The 20,680-nt window shown below is 38.8% G+C and overlaps 3 protein-coding genes across 3 annotated transcripts in view; 2 read left to right on the forward strand and 1 right to left on the reverse strand.

Annotated features, from left to right (window-relative positions):
• Positions 1-253, reverse strand: part of LOC145991243 (uncharacterized) — a 31,456-nt gene extending 31,203 nt beyond the window's left edge. The window contains exon 1 of the mRNA XM_083127205.1: positions 114-253. Within this exon, the coding sequence (XP_082983331.1) occupies positions 114-155 (42 nt within the window). The 5' untranslated portion in view covers positions 156-253. The remainder of the gene's footprint in view (positions 1-113) is intronic.
• Positions 1-15,592, forward strand: part of LOC145991239 (solute carrier organic anion transporter family member 74D-like) — a 190,146-nt gene extending 174,554 nt beyond the window's left edge. The window contains exons 9-13 of the mRNA XM_083127202.1: positions 5,095-5,242; positions 7,252-7,463; positions 8,983-9,086; positions 11,909-12,010; positions 14,649-15,592. Of these exons, the coding sequence (XP_082983328.1) occupies positions 5,095-5,242; positions 7,252-7,463; positions 8,983-9,086; positions 11,909-12,010; positions 14,649-14,836 (754 nt within the window). The 3' untranslated portion in view covers positions 14,837-15,592. The remainder of the gene's footprint in view (positions 1-5,094; positions 5,243-7,251; positions 7,464-8,982; positions 9,087-11,908; positions 12,011-14,648) is intronic.
• Positions 1-17,934, forward strand: part of LOC145991880 (solute carrier organic anion transporter family member 74D-like) — a 262,979-nt gene extending 245,045 nt beyond the window's left edge. The window contains exon 9 of the mRNA XM_083127915.1: positions 17,772-17,934. Coding sequence (XP_082984041.1) covers positions 17,772-17,934 — 163 coding nt within the window. The remainder of the gene's footprint in view (positions 1-17,771) is intronic.
• The last annotated feature ends 2,746 nt before the right edge of the window (positions 17,935-20,680 follow it).

Below are 20,680 nucleotides of genomic sequence, written 5' to 3' on the forward strand. Positions count from 1 at the left end.
GGAACTTCTTGACGAGGTCGTGAGAATGACCGCTGGAATAATTAGTCAATAGTAAATGTTAACACTTCAAAATTACTTCATTTATTACTTCTCTGGAATATGTTTACGCTTACCTTGGTCAGGGTGATGACAAACAGACACAAAAATAACCCCATTTTAAATCACTATTGTAACCCCCTCTCTCGGCTAGTCAAGACACCAACTGGCGAGGGTATTTCTAGACACCTTCCAACGCGTACGTGACTAAGGCACCAATTCCGATCCAATAAAATAATTTTTCCTTGTGTCAAATGCATAGCAGAAAGTTACTCCTGGTCGGTCCATGATGGTTGCTTTCACACACTGTGATCATAATTTAATTTCATTGCTTATCTCTACAGTTTATATGTAGGCACTTATATCCTCATGAAGATAATATGTCGCCCTTCTTTCAGACTTTATAACCTGTATACTCATGTAACTAGGCAATGTCATTCTGAGTAGATTGAACGATCTAGGGATTTCGGGATTAGGGATTTTTTCCCCCGGGATCCCGACGTTTGAAGTTGAACAATAACTTATCCCCTACTCTCTCCTCCTTCCCTTTCCATCATTCCACACAGTTGCGAAATAGAGGTAATATGTGCCGAATGCGGCAATGCATAACGGATGTGCAGGGTGTGTCAAAAGTCCCTTAACACTCCCTATTAAATGTAAAAGAGTGACGCTGGGAACAATTCGTCATATTGGAAACATGTTAGGCCCACGGAGAACCATAGTTGTGTGTGTCAAGCGAATGGCCCCCATATCAACCCCTTTCCATCTAAATTTTTTGAGTTGAATTCAATATGGCGGCCAACAATATGACGGACCTCCCCTTGACACACACAAGTATGGTTCCCTCCTAACATTTTTATGTTGTGACCAATTGTACCCTGCATAACTACTCTACATTTTATAAGGGGTGTTAAGGGACTTTTGACTCACCCTAGTACATTGTAATGAGGATTTTGTCAGTCACATACCTATGGATATTATGTTGTATCTTCTGATCCCATTGCAGTCCCAGTTCGATTTTTTTTCATATTTTTTAGAGTATAGCACGGTGTGCCAAATACATTTTTTCAATTTTTGTGACGAAGACTTGTTTTGAGATTCTTAAGGTCAAAGGTCAAGGTCACGTGGCAATATTTTCTTTTTATCCAAATGTAGGCTTCTTACTTATCACTGGAAAGCTTGTTCAATTTTCTGCACAATAAACTTGATTTCAGCTTCCTAGTCCAAACAAGAACAGAGTTAGAGTACATTTAGTATTGCTAAACGAGTCAGAAAGGACAATTTCTGCGAACTTCGACCTTGAATAATTTTGCAACTACACGACAAACTAGATTCAAAATTTTCAGTTACTAAGTTCCATGCATTATTTCAGATAGTCGGGCTGAAAATTGCACATATCTGTGTTGATTATTAAGTTGATTTGGCATAGAATGACTCATATGTAAAATATCTGTCCTGGCAGTTTCAGCCCACAATCATCTTTTTTCATTTTCATATATCACTGTATTGGTAAGATACACTAAACTGCATTTTCACATGGAGATGATGACTGTGTTCACTTAAGTTTCAATTTCACTGCGTCTTTCACTTCACGATCCATAGTTGAGGGCCCCCACTACCACAGACAATTTACGGTTACACGTGTACTACTGGGCTTCGAGCGTATACCGCTCGTTTTGCCTGTTCGAGCGTTATTCGCTCGAGCGAAGAAGTTGCTCATTCCATCCGCTATGTAGCGTCGTTCGTGCAAACTGTTAGACACTCGATCAAAATGGCCTCGTTACAGCACTCTAGACTATTTGAAGCGTGCATTGTTGTCCTGTATTGATAAGGTAATAAATAGTCCTGTAGTAGTAGTAGTAAGTTTTGGCGGAAGGAGACCCCCAGAAAGAGGAATATAACATACGCTAAACGTGGATGAATATAGTCGGGAATGTGTAATGAAACTAATCTCTATACTCCGTTCCAGCTAACTGTGGAACAGACAAACGAAAACAAATCTCTGCGCAAGTAGTGACGCGAGACGGCTCCACCAATGATCACGTGAGAGGAACGGAATTGCGTGCAGAGGAGGAATGCGACTGCAGTTACCAGCCTTCGCATCAGCGTCTATTGCTTCCCTCTGGCCAATATATTTTCTTCGCTTCTCTGATGCTATGCACGGCCTTGGTCAACAGTTAGCTGGGACAGGATATAATATCCGGGACCATTGTCAACAATTGGGTGCCAAAAGTGGAGGGCAACGGCAGTTGACTTTCTGTTGGTACCTTTACTCTGCCGAGGGGGTCGTCAGAAAGTAACCCCGGTTTCGCCGAGGCCTTTGGCGCGAATTTTAAATTCGTACACTTATTTGACAAAAAAAATATATATAACTCGTAGACTATTTGACCAATCTACTAAGGGTAATTTTTGTTTTGCAGCTAAAACATCAGGGCATGCAACCGTGCAGAAATCAAAACGCCAAAGCAAATAAGAGGGGTTGGCTGGGCCGCGGCCCCCAACTTTCAATTAAAAAATAATAAAAATGTGGAGTTTTTTTCACATATTCGATAATGTAATGCACCCAGAAACATGAAATGACTTTCATTCGGTTGAGATAGGACCATTCTTTGAAAATAAGGCTAAATTTTGCCTCCCCTTCCCAAAATAGAGGGGGAACAGGGGGAAAACTCCCCATTTTTATGATTTTGTTTCATTGAAAGTTGGAGGCCGCGACCCATCCAACTCCTCTTATTGCCTTTAGCGTTTTGATTTTTGGACGGTTGTATGCTCTGATGTTCTAGCTGCAAAACAAAAGTTACCCGAAGAAGATTGGTCAAATAGTCTACGAGTTATAACATTTTTTGTCAAATAAGTGTACGAAGGGGTCCTGGGTGTGTGCGTTTTCTTCCACATGTATGACATTTCAAATTTTTATCTGAACATCTGTCAGCGTTTACAACCTCACATACAAGTATGAAGATCCTAAAAGCACATGCATTTTTTAAGCAGCACACAGGACCATCGGCGGACTAGGCATACATTGTCGATGGTCCCGTAGGGAACAATTGGCCGACTGAAGGAGGCCATAGTGCGGGACAAAAAGTAGGGGTGGGAAAATGTCCTCACGCCCTCCTAATAGCCGCCACTATCCGGGACTGTAGATTTTCTAATCCCAGGATTTCGGGACGGCTGAAAAGAAGTGGGATCCAGTTATTACATTCCCGACATGTCTTTAAAGCAAATGTTATAGACTTGTAATTATTTTTACAAAACTGCCTTCTTCATTTGGGGACTACGTTAGGGATGCTTACAATGATGTCGAAAAACTCCAAAGTATGCCGGAGACCCGGGTACGATTCCCGCTTTGGCTGCTCTAGGGTGTCAATTATGCCTCTATAAAGTAGTTCTGGGGATCACTCAGCATATCAATGGCCACATTACGGCAACCCTTGGTGTAAAGGCGGCCGGACGGTGGTGATCTGCTCATATCATCTCCACTATGACCATGGTCGAGAACATACGGAACCCTATCTGCACGCCCCCCATTAGCCTTTGTGGCATAGTGCAGTGCGCAGGCAATAAATTCACCTATAGTGGTTACAAATTTAGTGATTGTTAGGTTCATTAATTATGTTCCTGTAATATGTTTACACTATTCTCTACATAGTGAAGCTGAAGCTAATCATTGCAGTTCGTAAATGACCTCGTTTGCGCTGTGGCTCATGATACAAAAGTAGGCATTAATCATTATGTGCTTTCCATAGGTTTGCTATTTCTATTATGCACTAAATTACTGCACAATAAACAGGATATTACTGGTTGTTAGGACTAACACTAACATTTGCTAACATATCGTAGATACAAAAGTCTCACACATGGATTTGGTATCAAGATAGTTCTTGTTCTTAAAATAGGATTTTTAGTTTTATGAGACATTGTGAACTTCAGTTCTAATTGTGTGTTTGGCAATTTTCACCTTAGAAAACTTTTCATCATGCATAATTATGCTTCTCAAGCGATTAAGTGGAAAGGTGCTAATTGGCTAGTTTCACATTTCGTGTCTCTAATGTTCTGGAAACAATTTGAACCCTTCTTCGTGAAGGTATCATTATCTTGTATTGATGAGTCATGACAAGTTTCCAACAGTTACTCTCAATCTTGACGTGAGTATATGCTATCATGAGTTGCAACACAGCTACCGCAGAAGATAATATAAATCCTGCCTTTGTTGCAGAAATTTTATACAAGTTCAGTTGCGTGTCCAAGAAGGAGTTGGTGGGGTCATAATCCCCCTTTAGGCCAGTATTACTAACAAAAGAACGTCAAAGGGAGGAATAGATGGCAAAATGAGGGCTGACTAGTAAAAAATACGCGTAGCCTCCCCCTTTAGAAAATCCTGGGCACGCCACTGCACAAGTTACAACAATTTTGAAAAGAACGAAGAAGAAAGTAAACTAACTTCTAGCCCGACATTTTAAAAATAATTTTCCAACAGATATTGGCTGAATTACATCAATTACAGAGGCATGCTTTATAGTGTCTCCCAGATGGCGCAGTGGTAGCGTCGTCGCCTTGTAATCAAGGGGTCCCGAGTTCGATACCCGGTGGAAGCACATAGTGGTTCGCATTCCACTTTAAACTGTAGCTTCAGTCCCGATTAGCCTTACTGTGTATAAAGTGGAATTAAAACACCAAATCAATCAAACAGGTATGGTTTATGAATAAACGAACTGGTATATTACTACACTCTATATCAGGAACTTCTGTTGCAAGCGAACAAAAACAAGTCCTCTGCACAAGTAGGACTCGAGATGTTCTGACCAATGAACGTGAAAGGGGAAGTGAGTGCTTAGAGGGGAAAACGTGACTGCAGCTACCAGCGCACTGCTTTACTCTCCCCACTCGCTTTCTCCCCTTCTCTACAGTTATGCACGGTCTTGCTCCACAGATTCCCGAGTGTAATTGCCTTTACATCCTCTGTTCTATCGTTAATTTTTATATATGCTTCTTCAAAATGTTGTACCTTTTATTTAGTATAATTGAAGAGATTTAATTTACTCATTCTTTACTCCACAGATTCGACCTGAACACAGAATGCAATACCGATTGTGGCTGTGCACCGACTACGAAATATACTCCAATCTGTTCGGAAGATGGGACCATTACTTTTTATTCACCCTGTCATGCTGGATGTCACTTCCTAGGAATTATTAATGGAAGCAAGGCAAGCACAAAACTTTCATCCTTCGATATATTTTGTTTATTATAATAATCATTTAAGTTTGATTGTTTAATTCTCTTTTCGTGCATCTTTCTTTTTAGGTTTTCTTTCCGAACTTCAGATTTTAAAAAAAGAAATTTTTAGGATTTTTATGAATTACTTCCGAATACTCATTCCTTCTATTTTATGCCTAAATTTCATCACCTCAAGTTTTCAAGATGTGTTTCTTTCATGTTTTGAGAGGGAGAGATGGCGCAACTAAGTTTGGAAATTCTCAGTGTTTCAAAACTTAATGAAACACTGTGCATCAAATCCATACATAGTGATATCAAGGACAGAACTGTGATTTTTCACTGAAATTTATGAACCTCAATCACAACTGTGATGTAATCACTTCGCTTCAAGTCACAATCAAAACTTAGACTATTCCTGAATCACAATCAGAACTGTGATTTAATCACTGTGGTGTATGAACAGTCATAGGCATGGACGTCCGCAGGATTTATTCCAGGGAGGGGCAAGGAAGGAATTTTTGTCCAGGGGAGCAAACAAATCACATTTTCCCCATTAATAGTGTTTTTCCCTCAAACAACATAGTTTAAAATTGAATTTATCATATTTATGCAATAATTAACACATATTATTGTGGCTTAAATGAAATTGTGTGAAATACATAATTTTTGGTTGACTTTCATTTTCCAGGATAGCACGGCCCTCCCTTGACCCCCCCCCTCCATCCTCCGGACGTCCATGGTCGTAGGTGTGAGTGATCCTGTGACCAACTTTTGATATCGAGAAATCACAGTTGTCTCATCACAAAGAAAAACATGAATTATGAGGAAACAGAACGTTTGTTGGGAACATTGGTAAATTATTCCTGAAATAGAAACAGGAGGTCGTGTCGTTTCAATTTTGAACTTAATATGGCGAAAACGTTCTTCTGGGGCAACGGGACACAGACAACATGTTACTCCGAATTGAAAGAAGTGGTTATTGGAATCCCCCAAGGATCAATACTAGGACCTCTATTGTTTTTATTGTTCATAAATGACCTTCCAGCAAATGTTGAAACCGTCCAAGTTACTCTTTTTGCTGGTGATACTACGGCTTTAGTAGATTCTGTTAACGATGTAACTTTAATTCAAAAAACGGAAAAAGCTCTTACTGAACTACGGAGCTGGTTTTCAGCAAACAAACTTTCTATGAACAACGAAAAAACTAATATAATAAAATTTGGTGTATCTAGAGCCAAAGACTCTTCTATTAAGTAAGATAATTTCACAGTAGGGCATGCCGTTATAACCGCTACTAACAATACAAAATTTCTTGGGATATTTATAGACGAGTGTCTAAACTGGAAAGTTCACATAGATCATGCAAGAGGCTAAACACCGTATGTTACCAATTAAGAACTCTAAAAAATAGTTTTAATGCTTTATGTATGATAAATATCTTTTCTCAAACTTCGAAAGTATTTTGAGGTATGGTATCCAATTTTGGGGGAACTTGGCTCAATCGCAGAGGATTTTTAAAATTCAAGAAAGAGCATATTTTGGCAAATCCACACAAAACTGATACACGTAAACCTCTTTTTTAAAAAATTCGTATATTAACACTTCCAAGTTTGTACATACTTGAAACACTTACTTTCATACACGAAACAAAATCGAACTATCCAAAGAACATACACACTCACAATTACAATACCAGACAAGAAAATAACTTCCACATGTACATGCACCAATGCCCCTCAGGGGTACTTTCGGTGTGAAAATTACTCAATAAACAAGCTCATCTTACACAAGCAGGATATTCACAATTACACATAGATAACAGCTGGGGTCGATAAAGAACTGAAGTTTCCACGAATGATTTCTCACGGCTTCTCACGCATTGTGCTACTTTAGCTGCGCAATCTCTCCCACAGCTTAATCTAACCTAGCTTTCACCTTAGTTCACAAAAATGTTTTACAATAGTTTTGGTCATTACCTAATTTTTCGTATTGTTGCAGTCGTATACAAACTGTACCTGCATTCCATCGTCCGCAAATGGGGCATCGTGGGCCAACTCTACACTCACAGGGACCCTGATGGGAGGGACCGCTGTGGAGGGTCCATGCCCTGTGGACTGCTCAACAGGCTTCACTGCGTTTCTCGTCCTTATGTGCATCCTGAGGTTTTGGGGATCCAGTGGCCGAGCTGGGAACCTTATCATTCATTTCAGGTAATACACTCGTTGAAGAGGGTTTCTAACTGGAGACAAGGACAAGACAGATTCCCCAAGACTTGCCAAGACAGATGTCTGTAAGACTGAGAATGGACAGACACACGCGTCTGTCCGTAAGACTGAGAATGGACAGAGACACGCGTCTGTCCGTACGACTGAGAATGGACAGAGACACGCGTCTCTCCGTAAGACTGAGAATGGACAGAGGCACGCGTCTCTCCGTAGGACTGAGAATGGACAGAGGCACGCGTCTCTCCGTAAGACTGAGAATGGACAGAGACACGCGTCTCTCCGTAAGACTGAGAATGGACAGAGGCACGCGTCTCTCCGTAAGACTGAGAATGGACAGAGACACGCGTCTCTCCGTAAGCCTGAGAATGGACAGAGGCACGCGTCTCTCCGTAAGACTGAGAATGGACAGAGACACGCGTCTCTCCGTAAGACTGAGAATGGACAGAGGCACGCGTCTCTCCGTAAGACTGAGAATGGACAGAGACACGCGTCTCTCCGTAAGCCTGAGAATGGACAGGCACGCGTCTCTCAGTAAGACTGATAATGGACACAGGCACGCGTCTCGCCGTAAGACTGAGAATGGACAGAGGCACGCGTCTCTCCGTAAGACTGAGAATGGACAGAGGCACGCGTCTCTCCGTAAGACTGAGAATGGACAGAGGCACGCGTCTCTCCGTAAGACTGAGAATTAACAGGCACGCGTCTCTCCGTAAGACTGAGAATGGACAGAGACACGCGTCTGTCCGTAAGACTGAGAATGGACAGAGGCACGCGTCTGTCCGTAAGACTGAGAATGGACAGAGGCACGCGTCTCTCCGTAAGACTGAGAATGGACACAGACACGCGTCTCTCCGTAAGACTGAGAATGGACACAGACACGCTTCTCTCCGTAATATTGAGACGGGACAGAGACAGACCCCTGTAATATTGAGACGGGACAGAGACAGACCCCTGTAATATTGAGACGGGACCGAGACAGCGGTCTGTAATATTGTGACTCAATCCTACAGCCACCAGTATGAGAGAGCCGCCTTCAGTTTTGAAACGGGGCACACGTCTTTAAGACTGAGACCAGATGGGCACTCGTAAAATTTAGAGAGAGAGACGGAGATCTGTAAAATTGAGACGGGTCGAGATACACGCCTGTCAAACTGAGAGTACATACTGAGACTTATTTGTCGATAGTCTCGTCTGGTTTGACACTTAAGGTATATGGAAATATCCCACAGATCAAAACTGGTTGTAGTGCGACTTATTTATAAATCCAAAGAAGGCGCCTCAATATTCATAGGCATTTTTATGTGATGTTTAAGATGTAAACTTTTATATTTTGTAATTATTTTAACTATTTTTGACCAATGATAACTTCAACAGAAATCTTGATTTAAGTCCATCTTTAAATGAAAATAGCATTTGTATGTTTCAAGTTCGAATAGAAATTTTATATTATTGTATGGCGTCTGTAATAATTTATATTCGCGTTCAATATCCTTATCTTTTTCAGGTGTGTGAAACCTGAGGACAAAGCTGTTTCGCTTGGGTTTATAGAACTCATCATGGCTGCCTTGGCATTTATTCCTGGACCAATAGTGTACGGAGCACTTTTAGGTAAACTTACCTGTAAACAAATTATTCCAGTAATGGCGTTACATACAAGGTGATTCAAAATGTTCTGCACAAGACGTTATCCTGAGTCGCTACAGGCCTGGGAAGTCACGAATAACACGATGGCAGGGGGTAAGAGTCGACATGTTCACCATACATTCACATCTGTTCGAGACTTTCTCAGTTTTGTGTATACCGGACGTTGGATCGGACGTGGCAGTCCGATTACATGGCAAGCTTGTTCTCCTGATTTATCACCTCTATTCAAGGCATGTTTGATTTGATTTGATTTGATTTATTTTACTGCTGAAATGATGAAATTGATGAATGGACATTCACAAACAACCATGCCCGAGCGGGATTCGAACCCGGGACCCTTGGCGTCGCAGCATGATGTGCTAACCACTCGGCCACAGGGACCGGCTGAAAGCATGTTGAACGACTCTGAAATACATTATCCAGGATGCTTACCTTGTTACGTGCCTCCACATATCTACTATGAATTAATCCTTTGGTTCTAGCGCTGTGAGTAAAATACACCGATACTCTCAAGTGATAAACGAAACTCAATTTAACCTTAATAAAAGGTTTATTCCTTGTACACTCGCAACGTTTTACAAGCGTAAGAGACCATGCTTAAAACCCACGCTGGAAATTTTCCTGGCATTTTCATCCTCCTGTTAGTTCGTTGCCATGGATACTGCCAGACTGTTAACTTGATTATTTGTAAATTTCTTTGCCAGGTTGACATCTACAAGTTAGTCTACATGCTTCAAAATCAACGTCTGGAAAACAGGAGCAGCATTTTACTGTGATAATTCTGCAGAATTCAAAATTTTTCCTTTGCCATCGTATCTGTCCATTTACAACTGCAGAAGCTTTTGCAATACGACAGGCATTGCTTTATGTACAAGAGAAGAAGTTGAATTTAGTTACAATTGCAACCGATTCAGCCTCTGTGCTAAATTCTTTACAGTTTGCATCATGGTCATGTCATACGGAATGGTACGTTGTTAACATGAGAATAATCACACTGAAATTAATGACATTGGGATATGATATCGACTTTATTTGGACACCTGGACATTCTTTAATAAAAGGGAATAATATAGCAGATACTTTGGCAAAATATGCAGCGAATCAAACAATCCAACGGCCGCTTTCAATAAAGATTCCGTCCGCAGTTTTGGAATCTCACACTAAATAAATATTATTTACTGACTGGCAAAGCTTGTGGACAAATACTGGTACTCAATGCGGTAAGGCGTACTATTCTATACAAGAAAGAATTCCAAAGGAATGTTGGTTTAAACAGATTCAACTCTCCCGAAGTTCCCTCACAACTATAATCCTCTGCAGGTTAAATCGCACTATCGCCGCAGCTCACCTTTACAAGAAGAATTTAGTGACTTCGCCAGTTTGTTTGTGCATTGAATATACTGCAACTCCGAACCACATTATATTTCAGTGCAAACTTTATGAAACTTACAAAGAATCATTTTTACAGGAATTGTACAGAAGTGGACATCAAGCGCCACTGACACTGCCTTGTTTACTGACTTCACCTTCATCCTCGGTAATCTATATTCTTACAAAATATCTTAATAAGTCGAATATAATTCTGTAAAAGTGTAATGAAATTTGGTAACTATTTATTATGAAAGGAATAATTGTGAGTAAATATTATGTGCATACATGTATATAAAACTAATTGATAAATTGTTAACTGGTGCATGAATTTTGTCCACAACCAATAAATATTTTATAAATAAAAATAATATATATCCACTTGTCCTTCTGATACTTTTTGTCTGTGACACACTTGACAAAATTAATAATAAACGAACTCAAAATTCCAAACATAAGTAACAGAGCATTAAAATCTGATGTCTTTCGTGAGATGAATAGGGTATTTGGGAGATTGCGCCAGAGTCTGCATTCAACGTGGTGGTTGCCAGATCACACATTTTGGTTTAATATAATGTAAATCGTTATGTGTATGTGTGTGTGTGTGTGTAAAATCTTAGACTAGTTGCTATGGTTCATCATCTACACGCAACTGTACAGACCAAAGGGTCACTTCCTACCCCAAGAATCCATATCACAAAATATTACATGTTAACCTTATTATGTGCTCCCTCAATTTGTGAACAAGCTTTTGAATCATTATGTATAAGGAAGATCTTCTTGCATCTTCCCTATCTCTCTTTGGTACACCCAATGGCAAAAGTAGCAGTCCACCACTAGTTTCATTCAGTCCATTTTTCACAAAATGATGATCATGAAGTGAAATGAAAACATCAATAACCTGTTCCCATCAACACGATCCTTAAGCAACGCAATATGTAAAATAAATAAGGATTAAAATAACAATGGACAATTTATCTACTATTTTCTATGCCGTTGGCTGTACCAGACCTTTAGGTGAAACTTGATTGTTACATTCATCCTCCAAACCTCCATATTGACAGTCTTTTTTCTCTAGCTCCAATAAATAAAATAAAATGAAGCACTTGTTTATATTAAGCCATAGATTTACAACACACACGCGCGCGCGCTGTGCATTACAACATAGGACCATGTTTGAGGAAAATATTGCTGCGGTGAAGACATGCTCGGATCTAGATACGCAAAAATCCTCGGATTGATGATGTGTAAACATATGAAGTCCTCGTTTGTTCGGATATTCCAACGCAAACACACCACAATGAAATTTTACAGCATTGAACCCATGAGAATCTGCATTATTCTTGAACATTTCTTAGACATATATTGTTATCTTGAGGCCGTGCTATTCAGAGTAATTGTTGTTTTATTTTTTTCAGATCTTTCTTGCCTTGTGTGGGGTGTCACTTGCGGAAGTACAGGAAACTGCTGGTTATATGATGGCCAGACTGTGAGATATTATTTGAATTTTACGTCCACAAGTGAGTACATGAACGCATTTCATACGGAGTACCTTAAATACCAACGAAAGTACTTATTTTGGTTTTGTGTAGGTGAGGGAAATCAGCGTGTGATCAAAACTATGTGGCCAAATCACGTATGGTGCTGCCGCCACAGAATAAATTTCTTGGTTTAGGAAAAAGTAACACATGCGCATATACCGCGTGAGGCACCTAAAAGTACCACCTGAAATAGCGAAGAAACCAGAAACAGTAGCGATGTGAAGTTTGCGGGAAACAATAATATCAAACGGGGCTCGTAAATCGGAGGTATGGGGTGGGTCGAAAAATATCTACAAATGGGGCATCTGGAGCAAAGTCATATTTTTTTAAATGGAACGATATACAATAACATGCATAATATAAAAGAGCACACGCAGAGAAACACAACGCCGTTGGTCTCATGCATCTACTGCACATAGGAACGAAGATATGGCCATGTGAAAATATGTAAACAAACTAACAAGTGGCTCACTTGACCGTCAGTACCACGGCATGTAAGACTTCTCAGGTGCCTGACAGAACTGCCTTTACGCAGAGCAAGTTTTGATAGCAGGTCCACGAGATCGTGTTAGTTCATAGCAAGCAGTCGTAGTGGTAAGAGCGAAAATTATGGTGTTCACAAACATAGAAAAAGCGGACATGATCCTGATTTATGGGGAATGCCGAAAGAATGCCTCAGAAGCCTACCGTGTGTACGCAGAGAGATATCCGGACAGACGACAGCCATCTCGACGTCTGTTTGGTAAGTTATTTATTAAATTAAGAGACACCGGAAGTGTAACACAACGAGCACGTGTGCGGAACAAGCCAACTACAGGTGAGGCAGGTGCAACAAATGTTCTCGCCGCTGTTGCTGTGAATCCGCACGTTAGCTCCCGTGAAATTTGCCAGGGATGCTGGGATGAGTCAGCGAAGTGTATTGCGCATTCTGCACACACACAAGTTTCACCCATATCATATCTCCCTCCATCAGGAACTTCACGGGAATGATTTTGTGGACCGTGTTCGGTTTTGCACATGGATGTTACGACACGACACACCCGATTTGTCACGTATCTTCTTCACTGACGAGGCAACTTTTACCAATCATGGAAATGTCAACCTAAGGAACATGCACTATTGGTCGGTGACAAATCCACATTGGCTTCGCCAAGTGGAACGCCAGCGCCCATGGAGTGTGAACGTGTGGTGTGGTATAGTGGGTGAACATCTCATTTTTTATACAAGGGACACTGAATGCTGACCGATGCATACAGGTTTTACAACATGAACTGCCTGTACTATTGGAGGACATACCACTTCAGACAAGGAGGGACATGTGGTACCAACATGACGGGTGCCCAGCTCACAGTGCAAGACGCGCTACAGCATGTGTGGAAAATACATTTCCAAATCGTTGGATTGGACGTGGAGGGCCTATCAAATGGCCGGCTCGTTCCCCAGATTTGATACCGTTAGACTTTTTCCTGTGGGGAAAGCTGAAGGACATTGTCTACCGGGGTGTGCCAACAACTCCAGAGGATATGCAACACCGCATTACTGCGGCCTGTAGGGACATTCCCTACGAGATGCTACATTCTGTGCAACGATCTTTGCGTGGGCGCCTTGTTGCCTGTATCGCAGCTGACGCCCACCACTTTGAACACACACTTTGACAGGTTTTCGCTTCTTACGCAGTGGTTCTTCAACATACTGTCATGGTCATTTTCATTATGCTGTAACACTGTCAAATACATGGTGCTGACGATGTATACTGTATTTTTTCTTCCTTTAACACGTTCTGTCTTCATGTTGTCCAATGGCTTCCGACATCTCATACTTGTACATGCCGTGGTACTGACGGTCAAGTGGGCCACTTGTTAGTTTGTTTACATATTTTCACATGGCCATATCTTCGTTCCTATGTGCAGTAGATGCATGAGACCAACGGCGTTGTGTTTCTCTGCGTGTGCTCTTTTATATTATGCATGTTATTGTATATCGTTCCATTTAAAAAAATATGACTGTACTCCAGATGCCCCATTTATCGATATTTTTCGACCCACCCCATACCTCCGATTTACGAGCCCCATTTGATATTATTGTTTCCCGCAAACCTCACATCACTACTGTTTTCTTTCTGGTTTCTTCGCTATTTCAGGTGGTACTTTTAGGTGCCTCACGCGGTACCCAAAGCATATATCTATTACATTCAAATTCTAGGTTGGAAACTGAAAAAATTAGTAGCAGCACCTTGCAACAGTGTTGCGCTCTTTATAAGTTGTCGAGGTCGAAATATTGGAAACAAAACTGCATGTTTTCTATGCTTGGTGAGTAATTATAATTTGTAGTTGTAACGGAACCTTATGGATACCCTATTATGCGCAGTGGGTGCTCATTTCCTCGTGGCCCCTCGCAACCCGGGCATTTATTGACTGCTAAGGTACATGCGAAATGATGAAATGGGTTACCATACCATCGTAAAGAACATCAATTCTCCAACATATGCTAAACACTACACCGATTAGACCAACTTTTCATCAATAGCTCCCAAGTTTGATTTTATATTTTTTGAGATAAGGATTTTTCTTTGTGTTAACGAATATTTGTGTTTAACAATATCTCTTCTGTGTTACAGCGTTTCTTCTGATTGGTGCTTGTCTAGATATTGGTGTGTGGCGACATGTTAAGGGTCTTCAGATCTATGATGAAGAGAAGAAAAATAAAACTAGAGACACAGTACATGGTGGTACAAGTTTATTAGAATGTAAGGACCTCTTAACAGCACATTCTGAAGACACGATGAACGACAAAATTCCCATATGACAACATCACGTAAAGAATGCATTTTAGAGATGTCAAACATGTGTAGATATATTTTTAAAGTTTCATCTTCATGTGTTGTATGTTTATTCTTCATTGTTATAAGTGAGGTTACACTTATTAGTGTACTTTATTATACTTTAGTGACAATGACAGTGACAATGATCCTTTCCCACATACGCTCGAAACTCAGTCTCTCGCATGACGTCATGGTAGAGGGATATTTCCAACATTATAATTTCCTAATTTTGTCAGTCAGTACTATATTGTATCATATTTTTATTTACCAGACCTTTTTTGCATAAAGAAAGCTGGGTCAAAGAGAATATAACCCCCTTGAGAACATCATTGTTCTTATGCCTAGCTTACTAATAGTATCCAGTATAATCCATGTAACTTGATCTACACGTTTGAATTTAAAGCATGTCCTGTCTTCAAAATTTACATATTCTCTTAATGCTCCAATCTCAAAATCCAGATATTTTCCTAAGCATCAAACTTTAAAACATGTTCATAATTCTAAATTCAGATATTCTCTTGAAGGTCCAGTTTCAAACATGTTCATTCTTCAGACTTCTAATATTCTCTTTAGCACGCATTATTACTTCCTTTGTCTGAATATGAAGAACATTTAAGTATTTGTCATGTATATATTAGTATAAGTATAGATTTTATCACTGGATACAGTTGTAGTCATATTTTCTTTATAAAAAATATGAATTTGTTTTGTTATAGTAGTAGTTAAGAAAATAAGTTGATCTCTACCTCATGTGTATTGTAAATAAAATGTGTTTTAATAATTGAAATCCTTGTTTAATTTCAATACCTCAAAGTTTGAATGTTGGCAGCTTGAATTCAGTAAACAATGGAAAAGTATCTGTATTATTGCGGTAAATTTAGATTATTCTTACTACCTTCTTAATGGCCTTTACCAACCATTATTTATCCTTGTATCTATTCTTTGATTTCGAAGTTTTCCATTCCAGAAATTGATATGGTGGAATTAATTCATCAAAATGAAGGATTCGTAAATCTGGAATTTTGTATAAGTAGTTCTGAATACATAATTTTGTTTAATTTTAAATAGTGTTAAGTGTTAAATATTATTGTTTTTGTTTGTTAGTTTCTTGATGAATGGGTGAATTCAAGATGCTGTTCAAGTTGTAAGTTTTGGCATTAAAAGCCTTATCACAAATAAAATCCATATTTGAAGCAAAACTTTGTTTCGTCAGAGATCTTACTCTGTGACTACATGCCAATGCAACACCACTGACAACAATTTAGTCAGTTATGATTATTTGGGTATCAATTTGAACTAATTATGATTTGCCATTATGTGTGTATATTTTATTATATAACTTCCACGCTATGAAAGAATAATTTATTCAAATAACCTGCAAATTACTCTCAAGGACGTGTGTTTTCTCTTATGTGCTAACTTTCTTTATGATGTGTTCTAGCTTTATTTGACAAAATAATTTACTGAATATTGCAAACTGATATATCTACTTCTAACAGTAAAGAAAACTTGATTTTCTTTGTATACGATACATTTTACATATCCAACAATTTCCATTGTTTCTAAGTGTAATGATAGAGGTTATATCGCCATCTAGAGACAGTAGGCGCAGTTTACTTGCCACCATTGATGGTTCATTTGTTTTATTTTACTTCGCTTTTCTACCACTTTTGAGTAATCGCGAAGATGATGATGATTGATGATATGATGAAATTGATGAAATGCACGAACCAGTCCGCCACGAATGTCAGCTCTGCCATTTCGGATTGACGCAAACTTTCGGGAACCTTAATTATGTTAATTAGAGAGGTTTAAAATAAAGTTTCCGTCAAATTTCAACTTTACGTTTTTTTTTTTTTGTTTTTTTAGCAAATTGAAGACATAAAATTACTGGCCTAAACATATATAGCCAAAAAAATATTGTCAGAGTGCATTCTTTGAACTTCGACTTATACAAACCATGTTGCATTACTTTCATTACATTTAAATTATTGTGTGGAGTCTTGAAATGTGCAAATTACTGATACTTTAAATTTACAATATTGTGTCCTATTTTGTTGTGCGATATATAAGGGGCATTCATTCCATTGTCACGGGTTAGAAGCCCAGACTACATTTTTGGCAATAAAGTAACTATTCTACTGATAGTTAATAAACATTTCTTACAGTTTCTGTGCAATTAATTATCAAACTAAACACCGTTGATTAAATATAACTACCCCTAAAATACTTTCACAGATTTATTGCTAAAAGTGAACAATTTTGTGTCAGGGATGGGACAGATAAAACACTGCCTCTTCACTTAATAAGATATTTATTTTAATTCCTGTGAATTTTCAAATTATGAAAAATAAAGTAAGAGAAGGTAATTGACATTTTAATATTCTATATCCCGTCCCAGCTAACTGTGGAGTAGCCCGCGCACAGTGTCAGAGAAGCGAGGGAAATCTATTGGCCAGAGCGAAGCAGTAGACGCTGATTTACAGGCTGGTTTCAGTCGCTTTCCCCCACTCCACGCAATTTCCTTCCTCTCACGTGTTCATTACTTGCGCAGAGACTTTCTTTTGTTTGCCTGCTCCACAGTTAGCTGGGACGGAGTATAGTGGAGTCGAAGGGGAAGGTGAAATTAATTGTTTCTGGTGTCACGAGTGGGACGCAGTACAAAACAAAAGTAAATCAAAATAGTTAAGATAAACTAACAATACGTAAAATACCTTCTACCTTGTAACTTAAGTATGTATAATACTTGAATTTCTATCCACTCTAGATTGTTGACTCATAATAAACTATAGAATAAAATTGCAGCATTTAATTTAATTCCAAAAAATAAGATTCAGGAGCACGTTGACATGGAATGTCCCATAGTCATTATTTTCATAAAATTGCAATACTTAATTTTTCAATTCTTTTATTCCATAGTTTCGACGTGAATACCGAATGCAACACCCAGTGTGGCTGTGCACAGACAATAAGATATAATCCAATCTGTTCAGAAGATGGAACCATGACTTTTTACTCACCCTGTCATGCAGGATGTCACTTCACAGAGATTGTGAATGGGAGCAAGGCAAGTGAAACTTGAATCACGGTAATGTTTCTGTTGTTCTTGAATATAATGTTGTTCGTTTCTTGTGCGCCCCCCCCCCCACCACCAATACCGTTCTACAAATTAACAAAGAGCAGGTAGAAGTCTTGTGCAGTCTCATACCTACAGCGTGTCGTACGACTAGCAGATTTCACAGACATGAAAACGAACAACTTTTCTCAGCAACGTTTTGCACATTGACGCCTCATTTCGACGCTACGAGTTAGTAAAAACCTGAGACAAGTGAATCACATCCAACGGGGGCTACTTTGAGAAAAGAACATTTTGGGGATTAGTAAAGGTATGTTGTCAAAACAAATTACTGATCATGCTTTATTATACAGCCCTCGTATTATTTAGTATCAATTTGTTTTTTTATGAGCTAGCGGGACCATCTATTGAAACGTACTATTGGAGGTTATTCAATTCAAGATTCATGTAGTAATTTGCAAAGAAACCGTAAGAATGTGGTAATGCTTTGTCCATCACTTGCAAAACAAATTCTTAGTATGTGCTTTTTGTAAGAAATCGGTTGGATTCTCCAAATTAATCCTATTTACATATATTAATTTAAGTTTAGAAAATATATTATTACAAAATAGTGCTATCGGTTGTTTACATAGCACTTCTGCCCCATCTGTTGGCAAAAAATGGAAAAGTTTGAGGATTTGAAGTGGGATATTGAAGAAATGGTCAAAGGATGCTTCATGTATTATTTTAGTACTGTATTTGTTCAAGGATATTTCGGCATGCTGTTGGATTGGAGCATAGGCGTGCGCAGGGGGGGGGGTGCCACGGGCGCCTAGAGATCTCCTAATGTGTCCTCAGAAAAATACGAGTAAAAACTACCATTAAAATAATCAAAATAATGTCCGTGTCATAATAATCAGTAATATAGCTGTTTTCATGCCGATAGTTTGAGATATGTATTTTAGGACATGAAATCAAGTAAAATGAACACACTTTGTTGCACCTTTTCGTGAGATCAGAACATTTATCCCCTTTTTACCTCTCCTTCATGCTTCAGCACTTTTGCCTTCCTTTTCTTGCATGCTTTGTTAAAAAATTGGCCAGAAAAATAAATTATTTTCAGTCTCCTTGAGCAGGTACAAGAAATCCTATAATCTCATTTTGTAGAACAGAACGAGAGCTATACAATTGTGTAATATAATCATTGCAGCTCCAATAGTTCCCAAGATAATGTAGAAAAACCCGCGAGAGAAAAAACAAACTTCAACAAAACGTATTCGGCAGAACAACAGTTCTCTACGCGGTCCGCGCGCAACCACAGTTCTCTCTGCGGTCCGCGCGCATAAGATACAGAAGTCGCTAAAAAGAGAGCAACTTACTGGTTACTTTGTGTAACTAACCATGTAACTAATTATGGTATTTGCTACAGTGTTGAATAAAGTATGTTAGTGTAACTGGTTTAGACTTGAATGAAGGCACTTTATCAGCACTTTTTTTTTTAGCTTTCTCAACACATCTTCAGACCCCTCCCTTTCCCAACCTTAATTTTGCACCTTAAAATCCGTTCCGCAGTAATCACGCAGTAAAGAAAAGTTATTTTACTTTATAAATCGCACAGATCTCCTTCACAAATTGGCCCGAGCACAGCTTCTATTGCTAATGCAACCTTCTTCAACTCACAGTGCTTATTTGTTTACATTTATACATAGCAAGAACATATAACGTGCAAATTTCATCTTCATGTACCTAATACGTTCTGTGAAAAAGGAGCCTGAAGTTACGAGAATTAGTCTAACGTTGCCACGTAGGCAATTGAAACTCACCTTAAGGCGGCATTCCCAAATAAATTAGTTGCGCACGCTTATGGATTGCTGCATGGTGCTCAACCCAGGGTGGATAAAGATCATGATCTTTATTTAAAAATTAATTCTTGATGATTTTTTATTGCTTGTGTGGTTGGTGGTTGTTGGCATAATACATACATACATACATACATACATACATACATATACATATATATATATATATATATATATATATATATATATTATTTTAAAGCTATTTCTAGTAAACGGCCGTGTAAAATATTTGAACATCTTGATTAAAGTAAATACAAAATTTATGTGTAAATATACATTTCTCTGTTTGTGATACTGCATATATGAACCTACTAACACAGAACTATCGACTAACTCTCAGACACAGATGTGTAAGAAGGTGAAACTGGGACTAATTGTTTTATAACTGAAAGGTCAACTCGATTACCAGAGCTCCAAGACTTAACCACACAGACAACACTAACAATTCAATTAATTACTACTTAGACATTACAAATTTCGACTAACAATTAACCAAGTAAATATTCTTCTAGTAGGCTACATGCACAATATTTGAAGTAGACCAAATTCAAAGACAATTGTAAAAATAACAAATAATTCAATTTAAGTGAGGTGTAAGGTAATAGCTATTTAATAAGGTTTATGTTTTTTTAGGTGTATGTAAGAAAGTATTAGTGTAGAACACACATATATGTATAATTGTATCACCTGCACTGTTTTGCAAATTCTTTGTATTTACATTTAGAATTATATTAATGTGTGTGTATCTACGTGTGTGTGTGTGTGTGTGTGTGTGTGTGTGTGTGTGTGTTTATATATATGTGTGTGTGTGCATGGACGTCCGCAGGATTGTTTCGAGGTAGGGGCATGGAAGGTATTTTTTTCCAGGGGGACAAACCAGGCATATTTTCCCCCATAATAGTGTTGTTCCCTCA

The sequence above is a fragment of the Lepisma saccharinum genome, chromosome 8 (assembly GCF_977018435.1).
Source record: "Lepisma saccharinum chromosome 8, izLepSacc3.1, whole genome shotgun sequence".
Taxonomy (NCBI): Eukaryota; Metazoa; Arthropoda; class Insecta; order Zygentoma; family Lepismatidae; genus Lepisma; species Lepisma saccharinum.